The sequence below is a fragment of the Fukomys damarensis genome, unplaced genomic scaffold (genome assembly GCF_012274545.1).
Source record: "Fukomys damarensis isolate Sample0158 unplaced genomic scaffold, DMR_v1.0_HiC HiC_scaffold_2, whole genome shotgun sequence".
Classification (NCBI taxonomy): Eukaryota; Metazoa; Chordata; class Mammalia; order Rodentia; family Bathyergidae; genus Fukomys; species Fukomys damarensis.
Genome location: NW_022900914.1, coordinates 46,686,776 through 46,712,914, shown reverse-complemented (window position 1 = coordinate 46,712,914; position 26,139 = coordinate 46,686,776). Strand labels below are relative to the sequence as shown.

Genomic DNA, 26,139 nt, shown 5'->3' with positions numbered 1-26,139 from the left:
TGGTGGCAAGAGGAGGGGTGGGCAACGGTGGGCACGGAGGGCAGGGGCGACAGCACGCGCGGGCCTAGAGCGCAGTGTAGGACGCGGAGTCCTGCGGCGCCCCCTCGCGGGAGTAGAACTCATCGAGCACGCTCTGCGGGATGCGCTTCAGCATCTCCTTGGGGAAGATTCGCAGCAGCTTCCAGCCCAGGTCCAGAGACTCGAACACCGAGCGGTTCTCGTAGGGGCCTGGGACCGAGCAGAAATATTAGGGCTCCGGGTGTGGTGCGGGAAGAGGGGGAAGAGGTTACCGCCTCCGTGCCCCCGACGCGCCTCACCCTGGTTGATGAAGTTCTTCTCGAACTTCTGCAGAAACTCCAGGTAGAGCAGGTCCTCGGAGGTGAGCGCCTCCTCCCCCACCACCGCCTTCATGGCCTGCACGTCCTTCCCGATGGCGTAGCAGGCATACTGCGAATGGAGCAGAGGCATCGTCTTCGCCGTGCGAGCCCACTGGCCCCCATCCTGGCTGGGCTGGGGACTCCTCTTTAGCAAGGAATTTTGCCAGGAGAAAAGCTTGTCGTCCGGCCTGAGGCTCAAACCTCCAGCTTCTGAGTCTAGATAAGCCACCAGCCCTGACCCTCTCTCCCTTACCAGCTGGTTGGAGACATCTCCGTGGTCCTTTCTGGTCATGCCCTCCCCAATGGCGGACTTCATCAGTCGAGACAGAGAAGGGAGCACGTTGATAGGGGGGTAAACCTAGGGGTGGAGAAAGGAGTGGCAGACACCGAGTCCAAGCTTTCTTTCCTGCCGGCACTGCCTGTCTCCTCCTCTGCGGTTCTCAGGAGAGCTGTACTCATTCATCTTACAGAGAAGGCAGCTGCCAGCCCCATCTCCCAGAAGTTCTGGGCCAGGTGTCTGGACGCGTGGCCCTAGACAGGTTATTGGCAGTGGGGACTCCTTCAAAATGCTTGACTATTTGGACAAAAAAAAAAAAAATCCAGTTGAAACTTAACAGAAGTTGCAAAGAAACAACCTGAAAAGAAGAAAAAGTCATGGGGCTAGCTATTAACCTGTGGACAAGACAGACACATTTTCTGGCACTGGGACATTATTCACAGTCTGTATTAGTTACCCCTTCTTTTCTGTTCACCAAAGCAAATAACTGTAAAGGAAAGAGAATTAGTATTTATTTAGTATCTATTATCTTCTGGATACTTCTTATATGCCAGTTTATTTTATCCCCACAATGCAGTAGTGTCATTTCCATCTCATGGAGGAGGAATCCTGCCTGGGCTCAAAAAGATGGGGTTATTTTCTCAGATTCCCACAGCAGGTGGGTTGGGCTCTACCTAGACTCGGAACCACATAGCCTCCCCAGGCGTGTGTCTCTTGGGTAGGGTGAGCCTCAGCTGGCTGCTCCTCATTCAGGTCCAGGGGCTGGTGGACCCCTGTGATTCTGTCTTTGGGGGTGAGAACAGATGGCAGAGAGAGGGAGTAGTACCTGTCTGTTATGTAGCTGTCTGTCCACGTAGATCTGTCCCTCAGTGATGAAGCCTGTCAAGTCTGGGATGGGGTGAGTGATATCTGCAGGAAAATGCACTGGTCTCAGTGTGGATGGGGCCCAGGTCTCCACCCACTCAGGGCCACCCGGTTCTAGTCCCCTAAAAAGACGAATGGGGTGGGGCAGATGAAGGAAAGGGTAGTGTTTACCCCGATGGAGGACCAGAACTACTGCACATCTCTGCAAAGCAGCACAGTCTAAGTTTCTGGGTAGGAAAGGAGATGGGAATTCTCAGGGCTGGGGGCTGCGGGGAAGGCTACCGTCATTGGGCATGGTGAGGATGGGGATCTGCGTGATGGATCCTCCTCGGCCCTCCACACGGCCTGCCCGCTCGTAGATGGTGGCCAGGTCTGTGTACATGTATCCCGGGAACCCTCGGCGCCCAGGCACTTCCTCTCTGGCAGCTGAGACCTGCAATACCCACAGGCACTGAGGTGAGAAAGGTGCTGAGAGACTGACATTCGGGAGAGTGAAGAATGAGGTCGGGGACAGAAGAGGAATAGCTGGGTTGTGACTGAATCCCACGGCAGGCCTGGGTGGACAGCTTCCCTCTGTTTTCAAGGAGACCCCCAGAAACTCTAGCCTTGGGGAAGGCAGGGAAGAATTTGACATGCCTTGCCGGCCGGCTCACCTCCCGCAAGGCCTCTGCATAGGAGCTCATGTCTGTCAGTATGACCAGCACGTGCTTCTCACATTGGTAGGCGAGGAACTCGGCAGTGGTCAGTGCCAGGCGTGGGGTGATGATCCGCTCGATCCTGGAAGAGAGGCATGGCTGGTGTTCAGAGCCTGGACACCCAGGCCTGAGCCCCACAATAGCCCCAGAGCTGAGTGCGAGGTGGACTAGGAAGCTGGTTTGTGCTTGTGGCAGGGAAATGGGTGAGATGGGCCCCTTCCTCAGACCCCAGGTCAGGGCCTGGTTCCTGGGAACGAGTCTGACAGCCCCCTGTCTTGCCAGAGTGGAGGAGGGCAGGAGACAGAGGCTGAGACCAGAAGGGAAGTTGGGTGGGAGAGGGTCAGGAGTGTTTGGTGAGGCTGACTATGGCCTTGTCCCCATGGGCTGAAGGTGAAGGACTCTGGCTGATCATACTGGGGGCCGGGTAAAGGCATAAGCACCTGCTTCTGCTCCCTCTCACTCCAGGGCACCCTGCATTTTTTTGAGTCAGCTGGACACACTTTCTCTGCCCTCAGAACTGTCTCTGCTCACTATTGCTCCCACTTCTGAGGAGCACACTTAGTGTGCGTGGCCCACATGAAGCTTCCTTCCCTTCCCACTTTGACTCTTCTGAACATCCTGCTCTGGCTCCAGGCTGTCTCAGTCCCCACCTCTGGGCCTGTAGATCTTCCCCTTGCTGAAGCCATAACTGCCTGCACAATTCTGTTCCTTAGATTTTGGAGTACCCTCAATACCCAGGATAGTTCATTAGAACTTTGTCTCTCATCCATCTGACTTCCCAGATTTAAACTCCCATTTTCTAAATTTTTGGGATAACATTTTTCTAAATGAATGGTTTAAGGAAGTGATCTCTTTAGTGGTGATGCTGTGGAGGTGACCCAGGGACGAAGAGCCCTGATTTAAGACAGTGCCTGAATGAAGGTCATGGGAAGGGGAGAGGGGCTTCAGACTGGAGGTGCAGTTGTGGTCTGGCTCCCACTGTCTTTTGTTTTCTGTTTTTTCCTGGTACCAGGGATTGAACTCAGGACCTTGCACTTGTGAGGCAGGTGCATGCACTGAGCTACTTCCCTGGCCCAGGCTCCCACTATCTCTCCATGGGCCACTCCTAGCCCTTTTCAGGCCTCAGTTTCCCAGTTGTTCTCTTAGCCCTGGCCTATGGCTGTGATTCTGGGATGCTGTGAGCCCTGGTACCCTGGTCTTGCTGGGAGATAGGGCCTTCCCCCACCAGCAGTCTGGGCATCAGGGAGGGCTCACGTGGGGTCGTTGGCCAAGTTCAGGAAGAGGCAGACATTCCCCATAGTTCCATTCTGTTCGAAGTCAGACTTGAAGAACCTGGCTGTCTCCATATTCACCTGGACACAGGGAGGGGAGGGCTGGAGGTGGGGCCCTGCAGCCTGCGGGCAGGGCCTGGACCCTCCCAACTGACCTCAGGAAAGCCTGTGGATTGACTGGCTAACAGTTGCTTGGGCAAAGGCACTGCAGTCACTAAGGTGAGCCTGGGACTTGAGAAGACCTCATCAGAGCCTCCAGAGAGGTTTAGACTTGTTCAGGTCAGTCTCTGCTCAAGTGCCAACCTTGTACCTCCCTTGGCCAGCTGCTGCCCTGCCCACTCCCAGTCCTTCCTTTGGGCCTGCTGAGGGTTTTTGGCATCCCATGAAGCTGTGTTGTTTCCCCAAGTTTCCTTTCCTCCTCTAGACCACCCTTGGCCTATTGTATAGCTTCTGTGGCTGGGGGATGCCTTGAGGGACGTGTTGCCCCATCACAGAGCCCATCCTCATGCTTCAGTCATGCAGACTGGCATGGACTCAAATGGCTTCTCAAGAAGAAGGACCATGACTCACTCATCACATCTGGCTGTGCCAGAGCCCAAGAGAGGCAGAACTGCGGCTCACAGATTCTACAACTTGCCAATGGGCCCAGGTGGCTCTCTTACCCCCATGGCTGCAAAGACGATGGCGAAGTTGTCATCGTGATAATCCAGCACAGCTTTGGATTTCTTCACCAGCCCAGCCTGACGGCAGATCTGGGCTGCAATCTGAGGCAGAGTGCATTGGGAGGCAGCTGTTAGAGCAGAGCCCAGCATCCACCCCACTGAGGAGCGGGACAGAGAAAACTTCCAATCTGTCCTGCTACCCAGGCCTTTGGTCGGGGCTATTCAAGGCTGGTGAGGTGCAGGCGGAGGGTGCCTGTCTTGAGAAGGGCAGAGTCACAAGTAGTTCCAAATGGCAACTCTGCTTAGGGCAGTCAGGCCTTTCAGAACCCCTGTCCCTCTCACAGTTTTATGGGCACAGAGATGCCCCCAGCTTGCAATGTGTGGAGCTACCAGACACAGTCTCCAAGCCAGGATGTGTTTGTGTGTACACATGCATGTTTGCAAGAGTAGAGGCACTTATGCCTTCTGATTATTCGGACCATTTTGAGGTGAGCTACATTCAGGAATAGTAGGGGAGGTAGAAATCTTGTTATGCCAGCTGCTGGGAAAGGAACGGACTATCTGAGCTTGGTGATGGTGATGGAGTAGATGCAGGCCAGGGAACATGAGTACAAGGACAAACAAGCTCTGCTGAGTAGGGCCTTCAACTTTGGGGGCCACCCAAGAGCCTGTGTGTGCCCTGCTCATTGAAGGCAGCTGGAAGGCCTGCTGGGAGACATGGAAGACAGCCTGTGAGTCCTGAGTGCCAGTCTGAATACAGGTGACCCCACACCCCGTGTTGGGCACAGGTGCCGGGGCCTCTGCTGTCTCTGTCCTTTGGCAGTGCTTGCTGGAATCACAGGTCTCACCTCATTGTGGGGGAGCCCAGCTGCTGAGAAGATGGGGATCTTCTGACCACGGGCAATGCTGTTCATGACATCGATTGGAGAAATGCCCGTCTGAATCATCTCCTCAGGGTAGATTCGGTCATGAGGGTTGATGGGCTGGCCTGGAAGGGGCAACCATGGAGGCATGCTCAGGGGTTCTCCCTTTCCTGTCCTCCCAGCCCTGCCCAGACTGTACAGCAGCACTGTTCCCACTCCCTGGGATGAGGGAGGATGTGTTGCCCAGTGTGGCCCCAGCCACATGCAGTCATTGCGCACATAAAATGTGATTTGGAAATGCAAATGTCTCTCATTTGAACTGGTTTAAGTTTCAATAACCGCAGGTCCAATGCTACCTTGGACAGCACTGCCCTAGTGCACAGAAAGTAGGTGGCAGGCGCTCAGGATGTGCTCCTGCTTGGAGCAAGGCAACCATGCTCAGTATCTATGGGCAGGGTGCCAGAGGACCTGAGGGTGACTCACAAACTGCCTTTCTGATCAGGCGGGTGTTCTGAGTGCTGCCACCGACTTGCTTCGTGGTCTTAAGCAAGTCATGGGCTTCAGTGGCCTCCGTCATTCCCTCAGTAAGTGGATGGGCTAGAGATGGAGGATGGAGGAAGCGCCCACTTGAATGGGTGAGATCCTAAGAGGGCCTGAGTCTACTGCTGCAAACCACCCCAGGGAAGCACTCAGGATGGGGACAGGGACCTTGTGGGAGCACACAGAACACTGTACAGCTATGATACCATTTTACAAAGGGTGGACATAGAGTGCGGAGGCACTGTCCTGGTTTAGTGGAATATTTGGGGACAGGGAGGCCTTTCCTGCCCTCATATCCCACCTGATTTGTCCCTTATTCTGACCAGCCCTGGGGTGAGCAATGGCTGGTGGTCTGTGTCTGGGCTCAACTTCCAAGGACAGGGTGGCAGAATGCTGCCTGAAGATGGGAAGGAATTGGAGTCTGGGTCCTGAAAGCCACCCAGGGTCTCTGGTCACTCACCATTGATGTCCAGAAAATCCTCTGCCATGACCACAGGCCCTTTGTCAATAGGTTTGCCGGAGCCATTGAAAATCCGACCTGAGGGTGGACAGGGGGTGTATGTGGATGCTCAGGGCCACCCCTGAGTCCCTTACTGCTCTCACACCACCACCAGCTCTCATCCCTCCAATTCCTGCACTGCCCCACACCCCTGTCCTGTCCAGCCCTCACCTACCCCAGAGAGTTCTTTACTCTCCTAGCGACATTTACCCTAGACAGTGGTTCCAATAGAGAGATTGTGGGACTTGAAAAAGGTGGGGGGTGATCAGGCCAGGTATGGAAGGTCCTAAGATCCATGTGGGGACACACAGGGCTTCACCGTCCTGACCCCCAGTTACTGTACTTGTAGCTTACTGAACCTGCTTTTCTCATTATTGAACACTTGCTCTCTATCAGGGCCTGAGCTAGGGTTGGGAACTAAGGAGACAAGATATAACCTCTGTCCTCAGAAAGCTCACAGGAAAGACAGACACACAAGTCCATGACCAGGTGGTGAGCTAGAGTTTGGTTGGAGAAGCCAGGACAGAAAGGCAGAGGAGCACCCCCCACACCGCTTGTGCCTTACCCAACATGTCCTCTGACACTGGAGTCCGTAGAATGTCCCCTGTGAACTCACAGGTGGTCTTCTGGGAATCGATCCCAGAGGTTCCTTCAAACACCTATGGGACAAGATGAGGGGCTTGCTGGAGAGAATAGGGCTTCCCATTCTAGGCACTCTTTGTGCCCAGCTCTGGGTAGGGCGTTTACAGGGAAATAGGTAATTTACCACCTTCAGAATTGGTAAGAAAGTATGGGAAACTTTACGGACTTACTAAGTTTTTCACTTGGCCAACATCTCACTGATGCCACTTACCTGAACAATAGCCTTGGTCCCAGCCACCTCAAGCACTTGGCCACTCCTCTGAGTTCCGTCGGGCAGGGTGAAGTTGACGATCTCAGCATACTGGGCAAACTGGGGAGAGCAGCCCAGAGTCCCAGTGAGACCAGAGGCAAAGCTATGTCACCTCCCTCGTTCTCCTTCGCTCCAGTCTCACGTTGCTGTCCACACTTTTGTGCCCAGACACTTGTGGAAATGAACTTGAGGAGCTGGGAAGTGGATGTTTGGATTCAGTTTGGAATGAAATATCCCTGGATGGTTAGGAGCCTGGAATTTCGAGTTGGAAAACCAGATTACAATTAAAGCTCTCTCACTTAGGTGTGAGATATTTTAGACTTAAGTAACTTGTTAAGCACTTAAGTCAGTAACTAGTGAGCCTTCGTTTTCTATCTTTAAAATGAAGATGATGATAATGTGTACTTCACAGGACCGTCATGGTCAGGATATGAGAAAATACATGTAAATCCTTTAGCATGTTGCCTGGCATGCAAAGTGGAGCAGCTACTGTGGCCATCTAGGTCTCGTGGCTTGTGTGGACTAATAGGAAACACACTGGTAAAATGCTTTTTTCTGCTTAGGCACTAGGAGAAAGACAGATCCTAAGCATGGGGCTGGGATTGATTCGCATGTAATAGATTAGGGGCTCTGGAATTTAGAAAATACAGCTAATATACAGAATATTTAATAATTTTTACAGCCTGGCAATCAAAAAGATTTGTGCAAAAGATTTAAAAAGACATTTCTCCAAAGAAGATATACAAATGGCCAGTAAGTACGTAAGATGCTGGACATCATTAATGATTAGGGAAATTCAAATCAAAATCATGATGAGATGCCACTTCACCCCACTAAGATCGGTATAATAAACAAGGCAGATGATAATAAATATTATCAAGGGGATGGAGAAATTTGAAACTACTGGAACTGCTGGAGGTGGGCATGTAAAATGGGGCAGCCGCTTTAGAGAGCAGACCAGCGGGGCTGGGGATTTAGCTCCCTCCACCACAGCTGCCTTGCAAGTGCAAGGTCCTGAGTTCAATTCCCAGTAGTGGGGGTAAAAAAAAAGAAAACAGTCTGGCAGTTTCTCGAAACGTTAAACAGAGAGTTGCCATCTGACCACAGCATTTTCACTCCTGGGAATGTACGTGAGAGAAAAAAGCCTGTATCCACATAAACACCTGTCCGTGAATGATAGCAGCGGCATTATGCATAATTGCCAAAAGAGGCTGAATTTATGACATGTGAATTATAATTCAATTTTTAAAATCCCACCAGGAAAAATATATAAAATCCCACTAGGATATCTCTCCAGGGCACATCAACAGGTAGGCAGTGAGCCCCGCTGTCTGCACACATTCTGGGGACCACAGCGTCCCAGCCTTTACCAGTGTCTAGGGAGGATGTGAGCGTGGCGAAGAAGCTGGGCTGAAGGAGTGTGTTGTCAACAACACTGTCACCCCCAACACGGGTTTAGTGCTCTTTTCCCAGAGAGCTAAGTCCTGTCCCTGCCCTTCTGCTCAGAACCCAGTACCTGGAGTGAGCGCACAGCATTCCACGTGGCTGATTCACATCAGAGAATAAGCCTTTTATTTATTCATTTTTTGGTTACTGGAGATTGAACCCAGAGGCTTCATCCCCAGCCTTGTTATTGTTTTGTTCTTTTGAGAGAGGGTCTTGCTAAATTATGAAACTGCCCCTGCTGGGTTCAAATTTGCAATCCTTTGCCTCAGCCTCCCAGAGTGCTGGGATCACCGGTGGGAGCCACCACACCCAGGGAGACATAATCTCAATCCAACAAAAAGCAATAATAAAAAAGGACAACCTGCAGCCCCCCAAACTGCTCATATTCTGGAAGATTAAAGTTCTCCTCTAAATTATTCCTTTCACTAAAGCAGAAGCAATCAAAACCAAAGGACAGATTATATAGAAAACAATGGAAAGAACATCACTTCACACCAGCACCTACAGAATGCATAAAGCAGTACTGTGTTCTCTGATCATAATCAATGTGAGTGAGAAATTTATACAAGAGAGAAAAACCTCGTACATTGGGGAATAAAAGCATTCTAAGTATAGCAGGTCTTACAGAATTAGAAAACATTCAGCCCTATAAAATGAATATATGTATCAACGTATGTGTGATATGTTTAAAACTTTAAAGATATATCAGAAAAGAAAAAAGGTTGAAGAAGCTTAAAACTATGCAAATTAAAAAATTTAAAAAGAGAATAACATAAAAACCCCACAAAAAGTTTAATAAAGGAACAAAATTATTAAAACAAAAGACAAGTACGTATATAACAGAGACCAAGAAAGCCAAACTGGTTCTTTGAAAAGTCTAATAAATTAGTCAAATAGGCAAATTGATCAAGAAAAAAGAAAAGTCTTGAATAAGTAATTGTTGGAATAAAAGCAGCACAACCAGTTATACTAATAATATTAAAGAGATAACAAAAGGAAGAATGAACAACTTTATGTCACATATTTAAGAATTTAGAGAGTAAAATCCTAGAAGAATATAGCTCAAACCAAAACCAAATAAAATTAACAGAAAGCCAGAGTGATCCTGTAATCTTAAGACATGAATAAATAGTGTAACGCCTTCCCACATACGTGCTCCAGACTCAGAGAGTTACACTAGCGGTATAAAGAGTCAATCTGAATTAATTTTCAAAACCCTGGAAGGAAAGGTGTTGTATTTAATTCATTTTAGGAGGCAAGTATAACTTTGGCATCTAAACAAAACAATTACAAGAAAATTGTAGACAATCGTACTCATGAGCATGGATGCCAAAATCCTCAAATAAATATTAGCAAACCAAATACAGCAATGTATAAAAAAAGGCCAAATTACAAACTAAAATAATAAAAGGAAAAAAATTAAAAAATAAAAGTGAAGATAAATGCCTATTCATAAATATAAAATAAAAAATTCGGGGCTCTCCCAGGAATGCAAGGTTACTCTAATATTAGAAAGTCTATTAATACTGTTCATCTTATTAATATATTAAAGGATTAGAAATTCATATTATCTCAAATTTTTGAAAGAAGCATTAAAATTGTTCATGATTACAATAGAATAAAATCTTTAAAAACAAGAATAAGCCGGGCTTGGTGGCACACACCTATAATCCCAGCACTTGGGAGGCTGAGGCAGGAGGATCACTGTGAGTTTGAGACCAGCCTGGGCTACATAGTGAGTTCCATGTCAGTCTCTACTACATAGTGAGACCATGTCTCAAAAACAACAACAACAACAAAATAAATTTTAAAAAGAAAATAAAAACAAGAGTAAGAAGGAAATGTCTTTCTTTTTTTACAGAGAGAAATTTCTTAATCCCAAAATGAGCATCATTTAAAAAACATATAGAACATATCATTTTCAAAGCATAAAGTATTTTCAAGGCAAAAAGCATGCCTTTTAAAATTAGAAGTGAAACAAGACTACCTGCTGTCATCCTATTCATCACTGCACTGGAGCAGCCAACCAGGAATAAGAACAGACTAAAGAAGCAATAACAGAAAAATGAAATGAATGAAGATTAGAAGAAAATAAAGCTATCAAATGGAAAGCTCCTTAATCCTCAGATCCAATGTAATAATAAAAAGAAAATTATGGACTAATTTTTGAGTGCAGAAACTCTAATTTAACTATTAGTCTAATCAAAAAGTGTATTAAAAAAATAAGCAAGGGTTTATTCCAAGAGTGCAAGGCTAGAGCAATCAGCATCAGAGAATTTGTCAATATTTGACAATATAACTCAGAATAATAGGGAATGTGCCAACAAAAACTAAATGAAAAACACCTTAGTGTGTTTATGTGAATAGATACTGAAAGACTTTGATAAAATTTAGAAGCTACTGTTTCTTATACAATACTATGTTAAACAGAGACGAAACTACTTTAACACTATCAAACCAATGTGAATACCCTTGGAAAGGCTAAAATGCTAAAGCCATTTTCATTTCAGATAAAAATTAACAGAGATACCCGTGTCTCATTGTTAGTGTTGTTTTAGAAGTCTTAGTTTATACAGTAAAACAAAATTTAAAATTAACCAATAAACACAGATGAAGAATGTTCTATCTCAAAAACAAAACAAACAAACAAACAAAAAACAGAGTAGCAGTGGGAGGAGACTGTATTCTTTGAAAATGTCAATGAAAGACTGTCAAATGCTCCAGACTGTAGGAAGCTAAGCAGACATAACGCTTAAACAAAATACAAGACTCTAGGCTGGATTCTATACTGGAGAGGAAAAAATGCTACAGAAGACTTTATAGGGCAGCTGATAAACTGGAATATGGGTGGTAAGTACAGTAACATATTAGTGTAAATTTCTGAAATTAATAACTCTACTATGGCTAAGAAAATATGAAAGAGAAGAGCTTTATTTTTTGGAAATACACCATGGAGTATTTGGGCATAATTCACCCTCCAAAGATGCAGAAGCAAATTATGTACACACATATACCCACAACACTGAGAAAATGACAGAACAAGTGGAAGAAAACATTAACAGTTGGGTGTATGGATTGTCCTTGAACGATATTTTTGTATAAAATCAAAACTGAGCCGGGTGTGTGGTGCTGCACGCCTGTAATCCCAGCACTCAGGAGGCTGAGGAAGGAAGATTGCTGTGAGTCTGAGGCCAGCCTGGGCTACACAGTGATTCCCAGGTCAGTCTCAACTACATAGTGAGACCCTGTCTCAACCCCTGCCATCAAAACTGTTTCAAAATGAAAGTATGCCAATGTAAAAAGAGATGTAATTCCTCTATTGCAGGAGATATTGCAAATCTAGAAAAACTTGAGGCTCTGGTTAACAAAAACACACACACTCACACACACAAAAACAACAGGATGAATAAAAGAACTTGGCTGTTCACAAGATAAATGTATAAAATCAGTATTTTTCCATGCCAGCGATAAGCAGTTAGATGAGGCAGCAGAGAAAAAATTCCATCCACGCAGAGCTGAGCCTCATAAAATAAATGGCAATACATATAATAAGAAAGGTGCAAGAAAAAAAATTAACTCTTTACTGGAGAGTGTAAAACAAGCCCAGAACAAATGGAGAACAATATTTTCATCTAAGGTAAGAATGATTTACTATCATAAAATTATGAATCCTTTAAAAAGTATATAAATTAAATCCATCCCCATGGGTTATTCTTTCTTTTGGACTTTAATTAAAATAATACTATATTTCAAAAAAAATGTTTGGGAATAGCCAAAAGCAGTTATGGAAAAGATCAAAGATAGGGAATCTGCCTAAACAGACACTCAAATTTACTATTTAAAAAATCTTTCTAGCTGGGCATGGTGGTGCATGCCTATAATCCCAGCACTCGGGAGGCTGAGGCAGGAGGATTGCTGAGAATTCGAGACCAGCCTGGACTACATAGTGAGTTCTAGGTCAGTCTCAACTACATAGTGAGACCCTGTCTCAAACAAAACAAAATAAAAAAATCTTTGTATAAAACTACATATGTCAAGCAGTAAACCAAATGAGGCCCTGATAAATGGATTAGTGGGACAAACTGGAAATTCCAGAAAGTTTCCAGAGTTTACACAACTGTTATAGAGCAAATGTGGTCTATTAATTCACAGAGGGAAAATGAACAAATAGTGCTAATGTCACTGGATGTTTATTTAGAAGACAACCACACCAAAAACAGAAATACACCCCAGGAATATAAACAAAGCCAAAATAATTTAGAACATTTCTTCTTTCCTTTCTAAAAGACAGATGAGAGGTGTCTTTAAGCAAGATAAGAAATTCAGAAGCCACAAACAACAACAAAAATATTTGATTATGTAAAATTTTCAAATTTCTGTATGGTAAAGATACTTTAAATAAAATGAAGAGGCGGAAGAGGGGCTGCAGAGGATAAAAAATGAGCTTCCAAAATTGTGTATGTACAACTCTGGGCATGGGGAGATTTCATGAGCAGGAAGCAAAACCTACAAGGTAAACAGATACATTAGCCGCTCAGCATTCTCAGGATAGGTCTCCCCTTGAGCGCCCACACTCTGCTGCCGCCTGCCTTGTGCAAGGTCCGAAGTTTGATCCCCGGTACCAAAAACAAAAAAACAAAAAAACAAAAAAACAAAAACAACTGCATTTCTCTGTCCTTCAGGGAAATGCAAATGGAAGTAAGACAGAACTAGTCTTTGGGCACTAGACAGACAAAACCACAAGCTGTAGAGAAGTGAATTCTCTCACGCCCTGTAAGTGGGAGAGTGAATTACTGCAAGCCTCTGAGCAGGTAATCTTGCCCTAAATCCTCATGTCTATTTAAAAATAAAGACAGTGCTGGGGATATGGATCAGTGGTAGAGTTTGTGCTTAGCATTCATGATGCCCCAGGACCCAAACATTAAAAACATAAAAATGCTCTGAACCAGCCATTCTATTTCTCCAGGGATCTATTCTATAGTAAGAAAAGCATTTGTATAAAAGGCATAGACTATATCACTGTACTGTTAGTAACAGCAAAACTTGAACACATGCCAAATATCTATCAATGATGGCATCGAATAAATCTGCTATGAACAAGCAACATGTGTATCTACAGACCCGGAAGGAATTTTTTTTTGGTACCGGGGATTGAACTCGGGTCCCTGTGCTTGCAAGGCAGGCGGTTGGAGGGAATTCTTAACACTGAAAGGCTAACACTAATGTAATCCTTGAGCTTGTATGTGTTTGCCTATGTTGGAGCAGACACAGCAGGATTTTTTTTGGTGGGATACTGGAGCTCAAACCAAGAGGCCCCCTACCGCTAAGATACTTTCAGAACCATTTTTGTTTTTATTTTGAGACAGTCTCACTACATTGTCCAGCATGGCCTCCAACGTGCGATCCTCCTAGCAGGATTTTGCATAGTTATATCAAGGGGCTGGGAAGAAAGGACACAGGGATGAGTAATTAACTTTACGTGTTAAAGTGTTTTTTGTTTCATTGGTTACAAGGAGCATGCGTTATTTTTTGTAGTGAAACGATAATAAAAATTGGAGACATGTACACGCACTGCGGAGGTAATCTCCACCATCATTACTAGCATCACGTCCTCTGCTGACCACACTGGCTGACCCTCTTGCCTTGTGAAAAGGATGGTAGGAAAATGTCCCTGTTCTTCCCCTAAGTACCCCCCAGGCCCTGCAGAGCGTGGGCGCTCAAGGGGAGACCTATCCTGAGAATGCTGAGCGGCTAATGCCCAGCCATCTCGGATCTTCGCCACAAGAGGCGCCCAAGAGCAATAAAGGCGAGAGCCTGGGAAAAGAACTCCATGGCTAAAAGTTCTGGCTCTTCTTCCTCGGTCACTCTGTCGCCGTCGAGCCCCCCCCCCCCCGTTTGCCTCAATCCGACACCGACGATGGCCTCAGCGTTTATCACCCTACTGGAGGTGATGGTGGGCTGTTAACTTCAGGACGAAAACTGCTGGACAGAGCTCAGGCCACAGTGATCCTCGAAAGAAATCAGGCAATGGGCCCAATCAAACTGGGCATTGGGCTGATGAACAGTGAGCATTTTTATGTGAGAGAGGGTGGTGGGAGAGGCGAGGGCTGTGCAGGACTGCCAGGCTCATCACACCATGCCGGGAGTGCAACGCGTAGATTCTGAGACCCTTTAGGAAAAGAATGCCGAGCTGAGCTCTATGGATATGGGGGGGTGCTTCTTCCGGGAGGGGAGGGCCTCCTTATCGGAGCTGTGGGTCCAGGGGACAATTCCACTCTGCAACGGTGAGTTTATGCTCCAAGGAGCCCTGTTTCCCAGATTGAGCAAGCCAGGTCCTTCAACTCCCCCTATTGGCTACTACGAAGACTGCAGGAAGCAGGATCATTCAGTGCCACCCGCTGTTTTCCTGAGTTCTCATCCAGCAAGAGCCACGCCCAGGAGAGCTGCCCTGTGTACAGAGAGGACTGGGAGTCCTGAGTAAGGCTGCTAGGACTTGGGCAAGGTGGCGCTCACCTCCACAGCTTCTTCTACCATGAACGGCCAGGGAAACATGGAAACTCTCTTTTGGAAACTGGCTCAGGATGATACCCAGTATTTGAAAGCAGCTGTAGATGTTTAGAATCCAGTCTGGTGGATGAGGTGGTGCTAACTTCCTGTGTCGAATAAGGTAATGCTGTATCCACAAACAACTACAAATGCTATTTGACTCACAGAAGATAGGAACTAGGAGATGCTCTGGAGCAGTGGCTCTCAAAATGGGGTCCTCAGGGGAACATGTGCATCACTAGGCATATTCAGCCAGGTAGACATGGGTGGCTGGTACAGGCCTGTAATCCCAACATTCTGAGAGGCTGAGGCAGGAGGATCACAAGTTCAAGCTCAGCCTGGACACTGTCTCAAATAATAAAAAAGGGCTGGTGTTCAATCTCCAGTACTGGAAAACAAACAAACAAACTCATGCAGCCCTGCTGCATCAGAACTTTGGCCAAGGGAGTCCAAAAATCTGTTGGAAGTTCAGGTTTGAAAAGCCCTGCTCCAGTGAACTCTCTCTAGAATACCTTCATCCAGGTGGGTGTCAGCCAGATTCTGAGTGTGAGCACCTGTGTTAGTGTGTGAGCTGTTGAGAGCATATGCAGATGTGTGCTCTTCTGAGATCAGAGATAGGGTGGTTGATTGACCTAGGAGGGTTGGTTCTACACTCTACAAATTAGACATACACTTTCAGAGTCACAAACCCTGGAAAATCACATGAAACTGAAAACTCCCTCCAAAACAAAAACTAAAACCAAAGGCATACCTTCAAAGCTTTCCTTACAGTTTCGAGAGCCAAATGCCCTGAGCTAAGAACTTCTGATCTGCATTAAATTCTTTCCAACACATTTTTTCTTTTGAGAAAAATGAAAGCAGGAAGAATATTTGCCTGTGCCATTCAATACAGGCAGAAGGTGGCGCTGTAGAGACGGAATAGCAGCACTATGACCCCGCCACTCTAGAAGAGGGAAAGGGGCTGTGGGCCTTGGGTTGCAGAGGAGTGACTTCCCCTTCCCCTGGACTTATGAGGCTGTGTACTACCGATCCTTTTCTTTGCCCTGCAAACCTAGGAGTCCCTGGCGATGCATCAGATCATCACAGAGCCACAGTTCCGCGGTCTGTCTGCTTCCTTGTCCATCCCCATCCTACAGTTGGAAAATGAACGCCTGCGTAGGTACCGCTATCCACACTGCCCTGGGTATGGCTCAGAGCATGAGTGTGGGGGCGGGGCAGTGATGGCCCAACTGTTTACGTTTCCTGGGGCTTATTAGCATAGCTAATAAGGCAGAGCTATTACTGGCTGTTTTCAGGGGAATAATAATGCATTTTTCTGATATGCTCTTCAAGCCAGCCCTGTTAGCCTTAATAAATGTGGGAATTGGGATTTACCATCCTGGATAGATGGCTGTCAGACCCGCAGGGCTGCAGAACAGACTTCTGGGCCCCGGCCCAGCATTTCTGATTCTGCAGTGGAGCCCACAGAATTGTTCTTTCGAACGAGTTCCCAGGTGGTGTTGAAGCTGTTGGTCTTGTATTGTCAGGGAGTTAGTAGAAAAAAGTGGATAGACCTGGGTTTAACACAAGAATCTTCATTATGTGGTTCAAAACAGCTAGAGAAAAACTTTGAGAGATGATACTTGAAGGGTTGGGAATACTATACCAATTAGACTACTGAACAATAGTATACATACATGTATTAAATTGTAATGCTCTATGCAATAATTAAGTACAAATATATCAATTTTTTAAACCAATTTGGCAAATCAAATGTTCATCATAGAACAGAATTATCTTTTTCTTTGTCTTTTATCGGCTTTTTGAGACAGGGTCTCACTATGAAGTTCAGGCTGAACTTGAACTCACTATGTAGTCCAGGATGGCCTCAAATTCCTGGCAATTCTCCTGCCTCAGCCTCCAAAGTGCTGGGATTACAGGTGTGCGCCACCACACCCAGCTTCCTAGCATGGTTTCTTTAACAGAGCTGGCTCAGGTTTTGACAGGCCGGTATCTGGTCACGCTAACACTCATGCATTCATTCATCTCGTTGATTTACTCATTCTTTGAGTACACATATACCGAGCGCCTACTATGGCCAGGGTGCCTGAATGGATGCAGTGCGGAGAGCAGGAAAAGGCTCAGGGTCCAGGGGCAGGGAGAGGCATCTGGGAGAAGGTGACCTCTCAGCACCAGGACGAGCGAAAGGGGAGTGAGGACTGCCAGTCTAGGAGGCAGAGGGAAAGTATGTGCTAAGGCTCAGAGGGGTCGCGGCTGGCAGCTCCCTCCAGAGCCCGGGTGGGTTTGCAACTGGGAAAGGGCCAGAGAGAAGAGTGAGCAGAAAGGTCTGCAGGAGCCATCACAGAGAAGGCAGACGGGATGTGAAGGGGAGCAGGTCCTGATGGCTACGGGTGGTAAGAAAATGAGTGGGCACAGGCAGGGACCCCGGGCCAGCACCCTAACAAGACAGCAGGAGGGCACGAGAGCTGAGGGAACCCGGGCCCTGGTGGAGTGGGGTCCAGGACGAGGCATTGAGGCAGCACCCAAGTTTCCAGTTTGCTCTTCTGGGGTGAGGAGGAAGCTGGAGGAGAGCAGTGACCCACTATCTCTGTGGGACCCTATAGGACTCTGTAGTCCCCCAGCCCAAGACTCAAAGTACTGCCAGAGTCTGCCAGTTCCAGGGGCTGGTAGTCAGTGTCCCTCTATGACCCCACTCCACTGCCCACCCTGTGGCTGGTCTGACAATGAGATGGTCCAGAGGCCTTTGGAAACCACCAGCCCTGGAGAGGTGTTAGCTGGTGCTGACTGGATGCTGCCTCCTGCTCCCCACTGGGAGTCGAAGGTAGAGAGAGCCCAGCCTCTGAGGCCACCAGGCGCCTCCGTTCCACGCTGAAGATGCAAGGTACAGTGGCCGAAGGGGAAGGGGAAACCTGGGGTGCTAGAGACATAGAAAGAGGAGGGTATAGGAGTGGGTGACAGGTGAGAAAGACTAGGGCAGGCCTCCAGGTCACCCAGGGGCAGGGCAGTTTAGAGTAAACCCAGGGGAGCTCTGGGGGTTGGCTTGGGACCTGGAAAGAAGCAGAGGAGTCTTACCTTGACCTGGTCCAGCACCACCAGGGGCCCATTGACACTGCACACGGTCCTGTAGGCTTGGGGAGGGGAAGGAAGGGCGTCAGAGTCTCACCCCACACCTTCACCTGTGAAAATTCTGCTCTAGGACGGACACAGAGGGACACACACACACACACACACACACACACACACAGAGGCATCCTTTCTCTGACTTCTCTCCCTCTACACAGCCCCCAGCTCCTCTCTACCCTTAGCCATCAGGGTCATTAGCTGTGACAGGGCCAGCCACCATTGCTGTAAGGGTCATGCCCTGGCCCACAGGGCCCCTGCTGCCTGGGACACCTGCAGGAGGCTGGGGGAGGGCTGGTGCTGGTGAGGGAAGAGGCCTCCTCAGAGCCCCCCCCCCACCGTTGGTGAATTCCCTTCTCTTCACCATGCTGCTTTCCCACTGGCCTCAATTCCCACCTCATGCACCCTCCAAGGCCTTTGGCCACCAGCTGTGGCCCAGAAGTGCCCTCCTCTACCCCTCCCCAGGCCCACATTTCCTTCCATTAACCCCACACTGATTGAGCATTGTGGGTGGAAAGAAGGGGCTGTGCTGGCTTGCCTGAGAGAAACCAAACAGGGCCTGCTCTCCCCACCAGGCCCAGGCAGGGTCCCATCAGGGAGGATCCTGGCTTCCCCGGCTAACTGGGAGCTGGTGTGGGGGGGTGAGGAGTACACAAGAAGCAGGAAGAAATGTTCACGGACCTAATGGTTAGAGAGACCCACAGACAGTTCCCCAGGTGGGACTACATTAGCTTTGCTAGCCCCAACAGAAGAAGCTATGGACTGGTAGCCAGGAAGCCTGGTTTTGGCTTTGCTAGGGACCTTGGATGGTCCTTGCCCACAGCAGTGAGGTACCATAACCTTTCTGAGTTCTTTTGTGTTACTCCTTAACACCACACTTGAGATGAAGGAACTTGGCAAGGTAAGATGGGCAGGTGCTAGGTCACTCAAGCTGGCAGACCTCAGAGGGAAGACAGGGAGACAGGGCTCTGAAACGGAAAGCTTACCCAGATGTCATGGCAGAGCCAGGGCTGGGGCCCTCCCTTGTACTTCTCATGAGACCACTCTGGCTCCTGGTGTGGCCTTACTCTAGCTTCTGACCATGCCTGGTCCCAAGCTGCCCAGTGCCAAAGAAAAATCAAAGGCTCTTTGCCCAAGTCTCCTCGGTCTGGGCTTCTGTGGTCAAACCCCTTGTTTTTGTCTGATCTAAGTTTTTTTCACCAGGACAGGGCCCAGGCAGACTGAGCCGGCAAGGTATTTTTACACAGATCTCTGCAAAGGGCCTCTAAGTATAAAGACTGTTTGAAACACTTCGGGCCTTAAGGAGAACACGAGAAGATCAGTTCTGCTGGTCTTTGGTGCTCTCTCAGTTCCCTGCCTTCAATCTACCTTCAACCCCTCTACCCCAGCTACCCTTTTTCCTTCCTCCCTATCCGGTGAAGGAGGTTCTACCTTCTATCTTAGGTGGGCCTTTTCCCCTGCATGCAGATCCAGGGCCTAGAGATGAATGAATCCTCCTGGGGTGAAGGGCCAGGGCCCACCAGCCCTGTGCTCTTTCCAGCAAGCAAGCCCTGGTATCTCCGTCTTTAAAAACACTCCTTAAGCCCCACTCCTTCTCCAAGACCTGCTCTTATGAGCATATTCTCCATTGATTTTCTCTTTCCCACCTTCCACCCACTCCTCCTCCCTCTCCACTCTGGCTTCTGGGGCCTGCCTTCTCTGGAGGCCAGCAGGAGCCTTTGGACTGCTACATCCAGCAGTGACTCAGCACATTCCACTGAAGGTGGGGGGCTCTCTCCTCTTTGGGGAGGTCCTGCCCTGTCCCTTGCCCCACCTCCAGGCCACCCCTAAGCTCCTGGGAAGGCAGCTTGGCTCCTGCTTTCCCACTCCCCTTTCCCTGAGTGACCGGCTTCCTTCCTTCCTTCCTCCCTTACTTTCTTCAAGCACACACACACACACACACACACACACACACACACACACACACCCGTGGTGGGGCTTGAACCCAAGGCCTTGCACATGCTGGGCAAGTGCTCCACCACTGAACTATAACCTCAGGACTATCTACACTTTTATTCTGAGACAGGGTCTTGGTATGTTCCTCTGGCTGGGCTTGAACTTGTTATCCTCCTGCCCCAGTCTTCCAATGGCTGGGTCTGCAGGAATGAGTGACCACATTTGTCATGTGTATTGGATGCCTTCTTTGTACTAGGTGAATAAAAGTGGCAAATAAAACATGGAGCCTGCAATCTAAAATGAAGGATAGAGAGAAATTAGAATTCCAAACTGTAGTAGGTGCTAAGAAGAGAAAGAACAGGATGAGTGAGTGAGATGGGCCAAGAGGCCAGACTGGGTGCTTAGGGCAGGGAGCACCTTGCCAGAAGGCCCCTCCCTCCATCACTTTCTTTCTTCTCCCTGTCTACTTTTTCTTCTCCTCCTCCTCCTCCTTCTTCTTCCCCTTCTTCTTCTACCTCTCCTTCTCTTTTTCCTTCTCCTTCTCCTCCTCCTCTTTCCTCTCCCCCCACCTCCTTTGTCTTTGTCTTTTTCTTATTCTTTTCACTCTACTGGGAATTGAACCTAGGGCCTCACAGTAAGCTATATTCCCAGCCCCTTTTAAATGCATTTTTTTTTTTTTTGAGTTTTGAGACAAAGTCTTGCTAAGAAGTTGCCAGGCTGGGCTCAAACTTGTGATTCTCTTGCCTCATCCTCCCAGGATGCTGGCATTACAGGCATGCGCCATAGTGCCTGGCTGTGAAGGGCCTTTGGAGCCAGCCCCAAGCACCAACTGATGCTATCCAGCCAGCCCCCTGGGGGTGGGGAAAGGGCACTTGTAGCTGTGGTGAGCAGCTCAGAGGTGGGAAAGTGCCGCTCCCTCCCTCCCTGAGGGCCCTGGGAGAACAGAGGAGGGCACTGCAGTGGTGAGCACCAGCTGGCTTCTGGGTTCAGGGAGACTGACTGATGGACTCCAGGAGGGCAGCAGTGTCCTCTGTCTGCAGGATAAGGCAGACACTCCACAAGCATTTAGTGGATGAATCCTGGGAAGCATTTACTGGTTCCTCCAGCTCACCCCCATGTCCCTCATCAGAACCAGATTGTGCCCCCACTTTCCAGCCCCCAAACCAAAAGAGGGTCCTATTGCCTGGCTTGAGGGGTCACACCCCTAGCTCCTGCCTGCTTCTCCGAAGACAAGGTGGAAAAGATTAGAAAGAGGCTGTCTAATGCTGGGGTGGTGCAGGCATAGAGTCCCCCACCCAAAGAGGGAGGGGAGGCTGCAGAGGCCTGGGCATCACCCTCTCCAGCAGGAAACAAAAATTGTCCTACAGCCACACACTGTCTCCTGTCCACATAGTGCTGTGATTGTTAGGGTTAGGGCTGGGGAAAGCAGTACAGCCAGTGAGCCCAGGACTTAGAGGAGGAATGTATTATGCCTCCAGGGACAGGTTGGGCCTCAGGAGAGGCCGCAGGTGTAAAAGCTGTGTGGAAAAGCTGGCATCTTGCTGTTCCGTAGAGAGAAACGCCAGACCACCAAAGGGCTGAGATAGGGGAGGAAGCAGCGAACCTGGGGTGAAGAGAGACAGGGTGGGTGGTCTTGAAGAGAGGGCGGTGGGGGGGCTGGGAAAGCTGCAGGGAACCATTTCCAATCCCACCTCCTCCCCCCACTTCACAGCTTCTGTCACGCGGAAGCCCCATTAACTGCGACGTCCAGCAACTCTACCTGGGGAGAGGGGAACGGGACGACGGCGGTGGAGGGTGCGGATTAGTGAATGCGTTGCTCCGGAAGGAGGGGGGCTGCGGCGAACTGGCCTGCCAGCCCTCTGCCCTCTGGGCGCCGGCTTCTTTATTCTCTGAGGTCCAGGCTGATGGTTGTCCCTGCCCAGCCCACACGGGGACCACGCAGACGAGGTCTCTAAGTCCCGAGCCTTAGTGTACCAGCCTCTTTTAGGCCCTGCCTTCCCCTGCCTTAGTGCTTGGCTCTAGGTGGGATTCGTAGACAACATCACTCCCCAGCCTTCAGTCTTCTCCGCAGAAAGCACACTCGTGTGCCTGTTCCTGGTTAACACTGGACTTCTCACAGCCTTCAAAGCCTTGTCTGCACCCTTGGGTCCTGCAGAATGATATCCCAGAGGAACTGTGTCTCTCCTCTGAAACTAGACCAGATCTTTCCTTAGAGCTGTCCAGTTTGAACACTGGCAAAGTAGTGGCTAAGTAGCAAAAATGCCCTTGACTGGCAGTCAGACCTTTGGTTTGCACGCACCCCAGACTCTGACTGTGTTTGTTGCATAGAGAGGCAAACTGAAGCCCAGAAATTCTGCTGACTTTTCCCAAGCCACGCCACAGTTCGGGACAGCATCTTGTAGTACTCAGGGATTATGGCCATCCCCCAGCCCTGGAGGTCCTCCTTGACCCTGGAGGAGAAGGGGGTACTGAGCTGCCAGCAGAAGGCTGGCTCAGATGACCTGCGGGGCACTCCCTCAATCCCCCCCACCATGCTCGTCACCCCTTTCCCTTGTCCTAGCTGACACTAGGCTGCACTTTGGACTGGAGGCCAGTGGACCGCCTCCCTGCCCCCACCTCCCCGCTGCCTTCCCTGTCAAAGGCTCAGCAGGGTCCCAAACAGCACTCTAATTAGCGCCGGCCCGGCCACACCTGCAGCGTCCCTGGAGGGGCTGAGGGGCCGCCCTCCTGGGAGGCCTGGGTCGGGGCAAGCTCAGGGCAGCGGTCAGAACCTCCCAGCTGGGGAAATTAGGAGAGGGAGGGCAGGAGCTGGAAGCGGGGCTTCTTAGAATCGCCTTTCATCGGAGGAAACTGAGGCTGGGTGGCAAGCCAGTGCTTTGGCACTCAGGCTCCTGGGTGATCTCACCTGACTCCATCGCTCCAAATCGGCTGTCTCCTTATCCTCTGGACATTTGCCAAGGCCATGCCCACTCCCCAGCCTGGTATTTTTTGCCCAAGCAACCCTATGAATCTCCATGCCAGTCCTCCCCACCAAGCACTTGGGGAGCAATTCTAGCTCTGGGAGAGGCAGGAGAAGGGGTCCTTCTTTCCAGGGTGAACCTCACTGGTGTTCATCTTCATCCTGACTCTACCCTGCTCCTCCTTTCTGTACAATTCTTTTTGCCACTGCAATGACAACATCAACTTTCTGGCCTCCATTGTGTTGGCTTTTCTCTCCTCTAGGAAGGGAAGAAAGATCTTCCCAAGCTGTGCTGGGCTCATCTCCTATGGCCAAGACAGTCCTGGGCTTGGGCCCTCTGGTCTAGAACTCTGCCTCTAGAGTTGGCCAGCGTCCCAGGGTAGGAGGTGAGTCTCGGGAAGGAGGCCAGAGAGGGACAAGCACTAGTCTGCCTTCCAGCCTATGGAGGGTTAGCAACTGGAGAGAGAGTATATCCGGATCTTCCCTGTTTCTGTGCCTGTCTGCATCCCCAAGACAGAAACACCCCTCAGTCACTTTAGGTCAGAGGGGAATGGGAGACATGGGGTGAGAGGGAGGCTGGCCCCCTGGTATAGCCTCTGAGGACACTGGCTTGTGCAGCAAAGTGAAGGCATTGGACCCCTGCACCAGCCTCGGCTCTGGGTCAGCTGCAGGATGTGAACTTGCTGGCCAGGTTGGGGGACACATGCAGCCATCATGTGGCCTGCAAACCTGGGGGCACTGTCACTTCTGGGTTCCAGCCTGGCTCGGAACCTGTCAGGTGTTGACTGTAAATAAGGAGCTGGCTGGGAGAGAACTGGCTAGAAGCTGCTCCAGGCCTGCACAGTCCTGCCTGGGGAAGGCAGGTGGGGTGAGGCTGTACCTGGAGGATACCTTCCAGGGTATATTCCCAAAAAGGAAAACAGAACCTGTAGGTCCAGACCCCACACCCTGCCCAAAAGTAACCTCTCCCGTACTCACAGGTGGGGCGGGGCTGGCCTGCACAGGTGAGTTACTGCATGGGAAGAGTCTGACTCCCCACTCAGGCTCCAGTCCTGGGCTCTGGACCCACTGGGGCCGGGTCACAGCTTATTTACAGTCCTTGGCAACTCCAGCTTTGGGCTGGGGGAATCTGAGCTCCTATCCTCCTCCCACCTCCACAGACAGGACCTGCAGGGCCTCCTTGGGAAACCTGACCCCACTCCACTCGCTCCATTTCTCCTTAGCTGGTCTGCACTCCACCCAGCACCTGTCTCAGGCCTCAGCAGGTGCCTCACACTCCATAGCCGGAGGCTCTGCTCCCTGAAGTGAGTTCACTGTTGCCCTCATCAGCAATTGAGTGGCACTGGGTAGCTGCCCAGGGAGGGAGGGAGGGAGAAGAGGTGGCTGCATCGAGCTCCTTTCCCTCTCCCACATGGCCTGTAAGGAGCCTCTGGTTCTGCTTAGCTGGGGCTGGCCAGGCTGGTTTATTCCCACAAGCTGAGCTATCTGAGAATCTGTTATGCCAGGGAGAATGACCTTGGACAGGGAGACGGGGGTCCCTTTGATCCTCTGCACCTCAGCAGGTTTTCTACCCAGGCCCTGGTGTGTGGCCCACCCCTGCAGGGCAGGCACAGGAGGCCCTGGGAAGCTTACAAGGAAACACCCCAGCATCCCTGGGCATGTACATGCTCCCGTGCCCAACACTGCCTTACCCTAACTGTACACAGTGCCACACTCAGACATGACATGTCCAGCCAGGAGTTCACATGTGCTCCCCTCGAAGAACATACACACATATCACACGTGAGCACATACCAATTTTCACTGTGTTCAGGCTTCCTCCCCTTCAATGAATTCTCCCGGCTCAGCCCTTAGGTGCTTCTGTACAGACACTCCGGCCTAGAAGGCCCACTCAGTGTGCATCATTAACACCAGTCACCTATTTCCTCAAGCTGAGAATGCTCACATATTCTACATTGCCACACCCGTCATTCCAAGTCTACTTTATCATACAGTGGCTTGCTGGGTGGTGCGCGTTACACACACACACACACACACACACACACACACACACACACACACACGCATGTTCCCATGGGAGCATGGATACATCTGTGATCTCTGGCTCTCAGGGGCAGTCGGAGCACTCTTGGATCTTCGTATCTGAAGTAGAATCAGGGTGAAGACAGCTACTCCCCAGCCCTCTCCTGTGGGTCAGCCTGGGCTGGGCCCTTCACCCCTCCACCTTCACAGGTGACCCCTTAAACAGACTGTCCCAGCTGTGACGCTCCCATTGGACAGAGAGCTCCCGCGTCCCTAGGTCTGGTCTTCCTTTTCTCCTGAGGCAAGAAGCAAGGCTGAGGGACCTCAGAGCCCATGCCCGCAGCTCACCACGGCTGCCCACCCTGCCTCACCCGCTGCGGGCTCATACTCACTGATTCGGGGGTGGGTGATGTAGTTTCGGGTGACTGCCTGCACGTGTTCTCGGGCTGTCCCTGGGTCACAGCCACTGCTGGGGAGCCCCCCGGGCCTGTTGTCTACCTTCATAGCCATGGTGCGTGGCGGCAGGAGTTGGTGCCCGAGAAAGCTGGTGGCTTCTGGAAGACTTCAGGCCCAGCTGGAGCTGGAACACACTGCCCAGCCCGAGCCTGCGGCCACCCCTCCCCTTCCTCCCCTCTCCTCCCACTCCCTTTCCACTCCTCCCCCAGGCTGATGATAAACAGGGAAGCTGGCTCAGCTCTGCAGCTTGCCCCACAGGAAGGGTGTGCAGACCTGGGAGGCAGCTGGCTACCTGGGAGCTGGGGGGTGGTGAGGGAGAAGGGCAGAGCAGGAATGCAGCTTCTCTGACCTCTGTGCTTGGCTGTCCCTCTGCCCACAGTACACGAGTGCCAATCCTTCTCAACAGTCCCACACCCCTCCATCTTCCTGGTTTCCCTCTCCTTGCTTGTCTCCCACTCTGCACCTACCCTACACGATACTGCGCACCTTGCCTACACAATACGATCACTGGCTTTTCCCACCATCTATAGCGGATTCTGTCCTGGTCAGTATGGCTGCTACCGCCTACAGAAGCTTTCCAGGATTCCCCAGCACCTATCTTAGGACAAGTCTCTCATGTTTCTGCCACTGGTGTGAATACCAAGCTGAGTCTGTGTCTCTTCCATCAGACCAGGGTCTTCTTACACATACCTTGAGCTACTGAGAATCTCCTGAG

At 49.9% G+C, this 26,139-nt stretch overlaps 1 protein-coding gene across 2 annotated transcripts in view; it reads right to left on the bottom strand.

Annotated features, from left to right (window-relative positions):
• Nucleotides 1-25,615, bottom strand: part of Atp6v1b1 (ATPase H+ transporting V1 subunit B1) — a 27,283-nt gene extending 1,668 nt beyond the window's left edge. The window contains exons 1-14 of one of the 2 annotated variants that reach the window (XM_010609643.3): nucleotides 25,361-25,615; nucleotides 18,005-18,060; nucleotides 6,902-7,000; nucleotides 6,614-6,707; nucleotides 6,010-6,087; nucleotides 4,995-5,134; nucleotides 4,147-4,248; nucleotides 3,468-3,565; nucleotides 2,172-2,295; nucleotides 1,801-1,951; nucleotides 1,481-1,563; nucleotides 631-735; nucleotides 318-447; nucleotides 3-228 (exon numbers count right to left, since the gene is read on the bottom strand). In XM_010609643.3, coding sequence (XP_010607945.1) covers nucleotides 65-228; nucleotides 318-447; nucleotides 631-735; nucleotides 1,481-1,563; nucleotides 1,801-1,951; nucleotides 2,172-2,295; nucleotides 3,468-3,565; nucleotides 4,147-4,248; nucleotides 4,995-5,134; nucleotides 6,010-6,087; nucleotides 6,614-6,707; nucleotides 6,902-7,000; nucleotides 18,005-18,060; nucleotides 25,361-25,478 — 1,542 coding nt within the window. In that variant the 5' untranslated portion in view covers nucleotides 25,479-25,615 and the 3' untranslated portion in view covers nucleotides 3-64. The remainder of the gene's footprint in view (nucleotides 1-2; nucleotides 229-317; nucleotides 448-630; nucleotides 736-1,480; nucleotides 1,564-1,800; nucleotides 1,952-2,171; nucleotides 2,296-3,467; nucleotides 3,566-4,146; nucleotides 4,249-4,994; nucleotides 5,135-6,009; nucleotides 6,088-6,613; nucleotides 6,708-6,901; nucleotides 7,001-18,004; nucleotides 18,061-25,360) is intronic. The other variant, XM_010609644.3, reaches the window with a different exon arrangement.
• Between the last annotated feature and the right edge of the window lie 524 nt (nucleotides 25,616-26,139).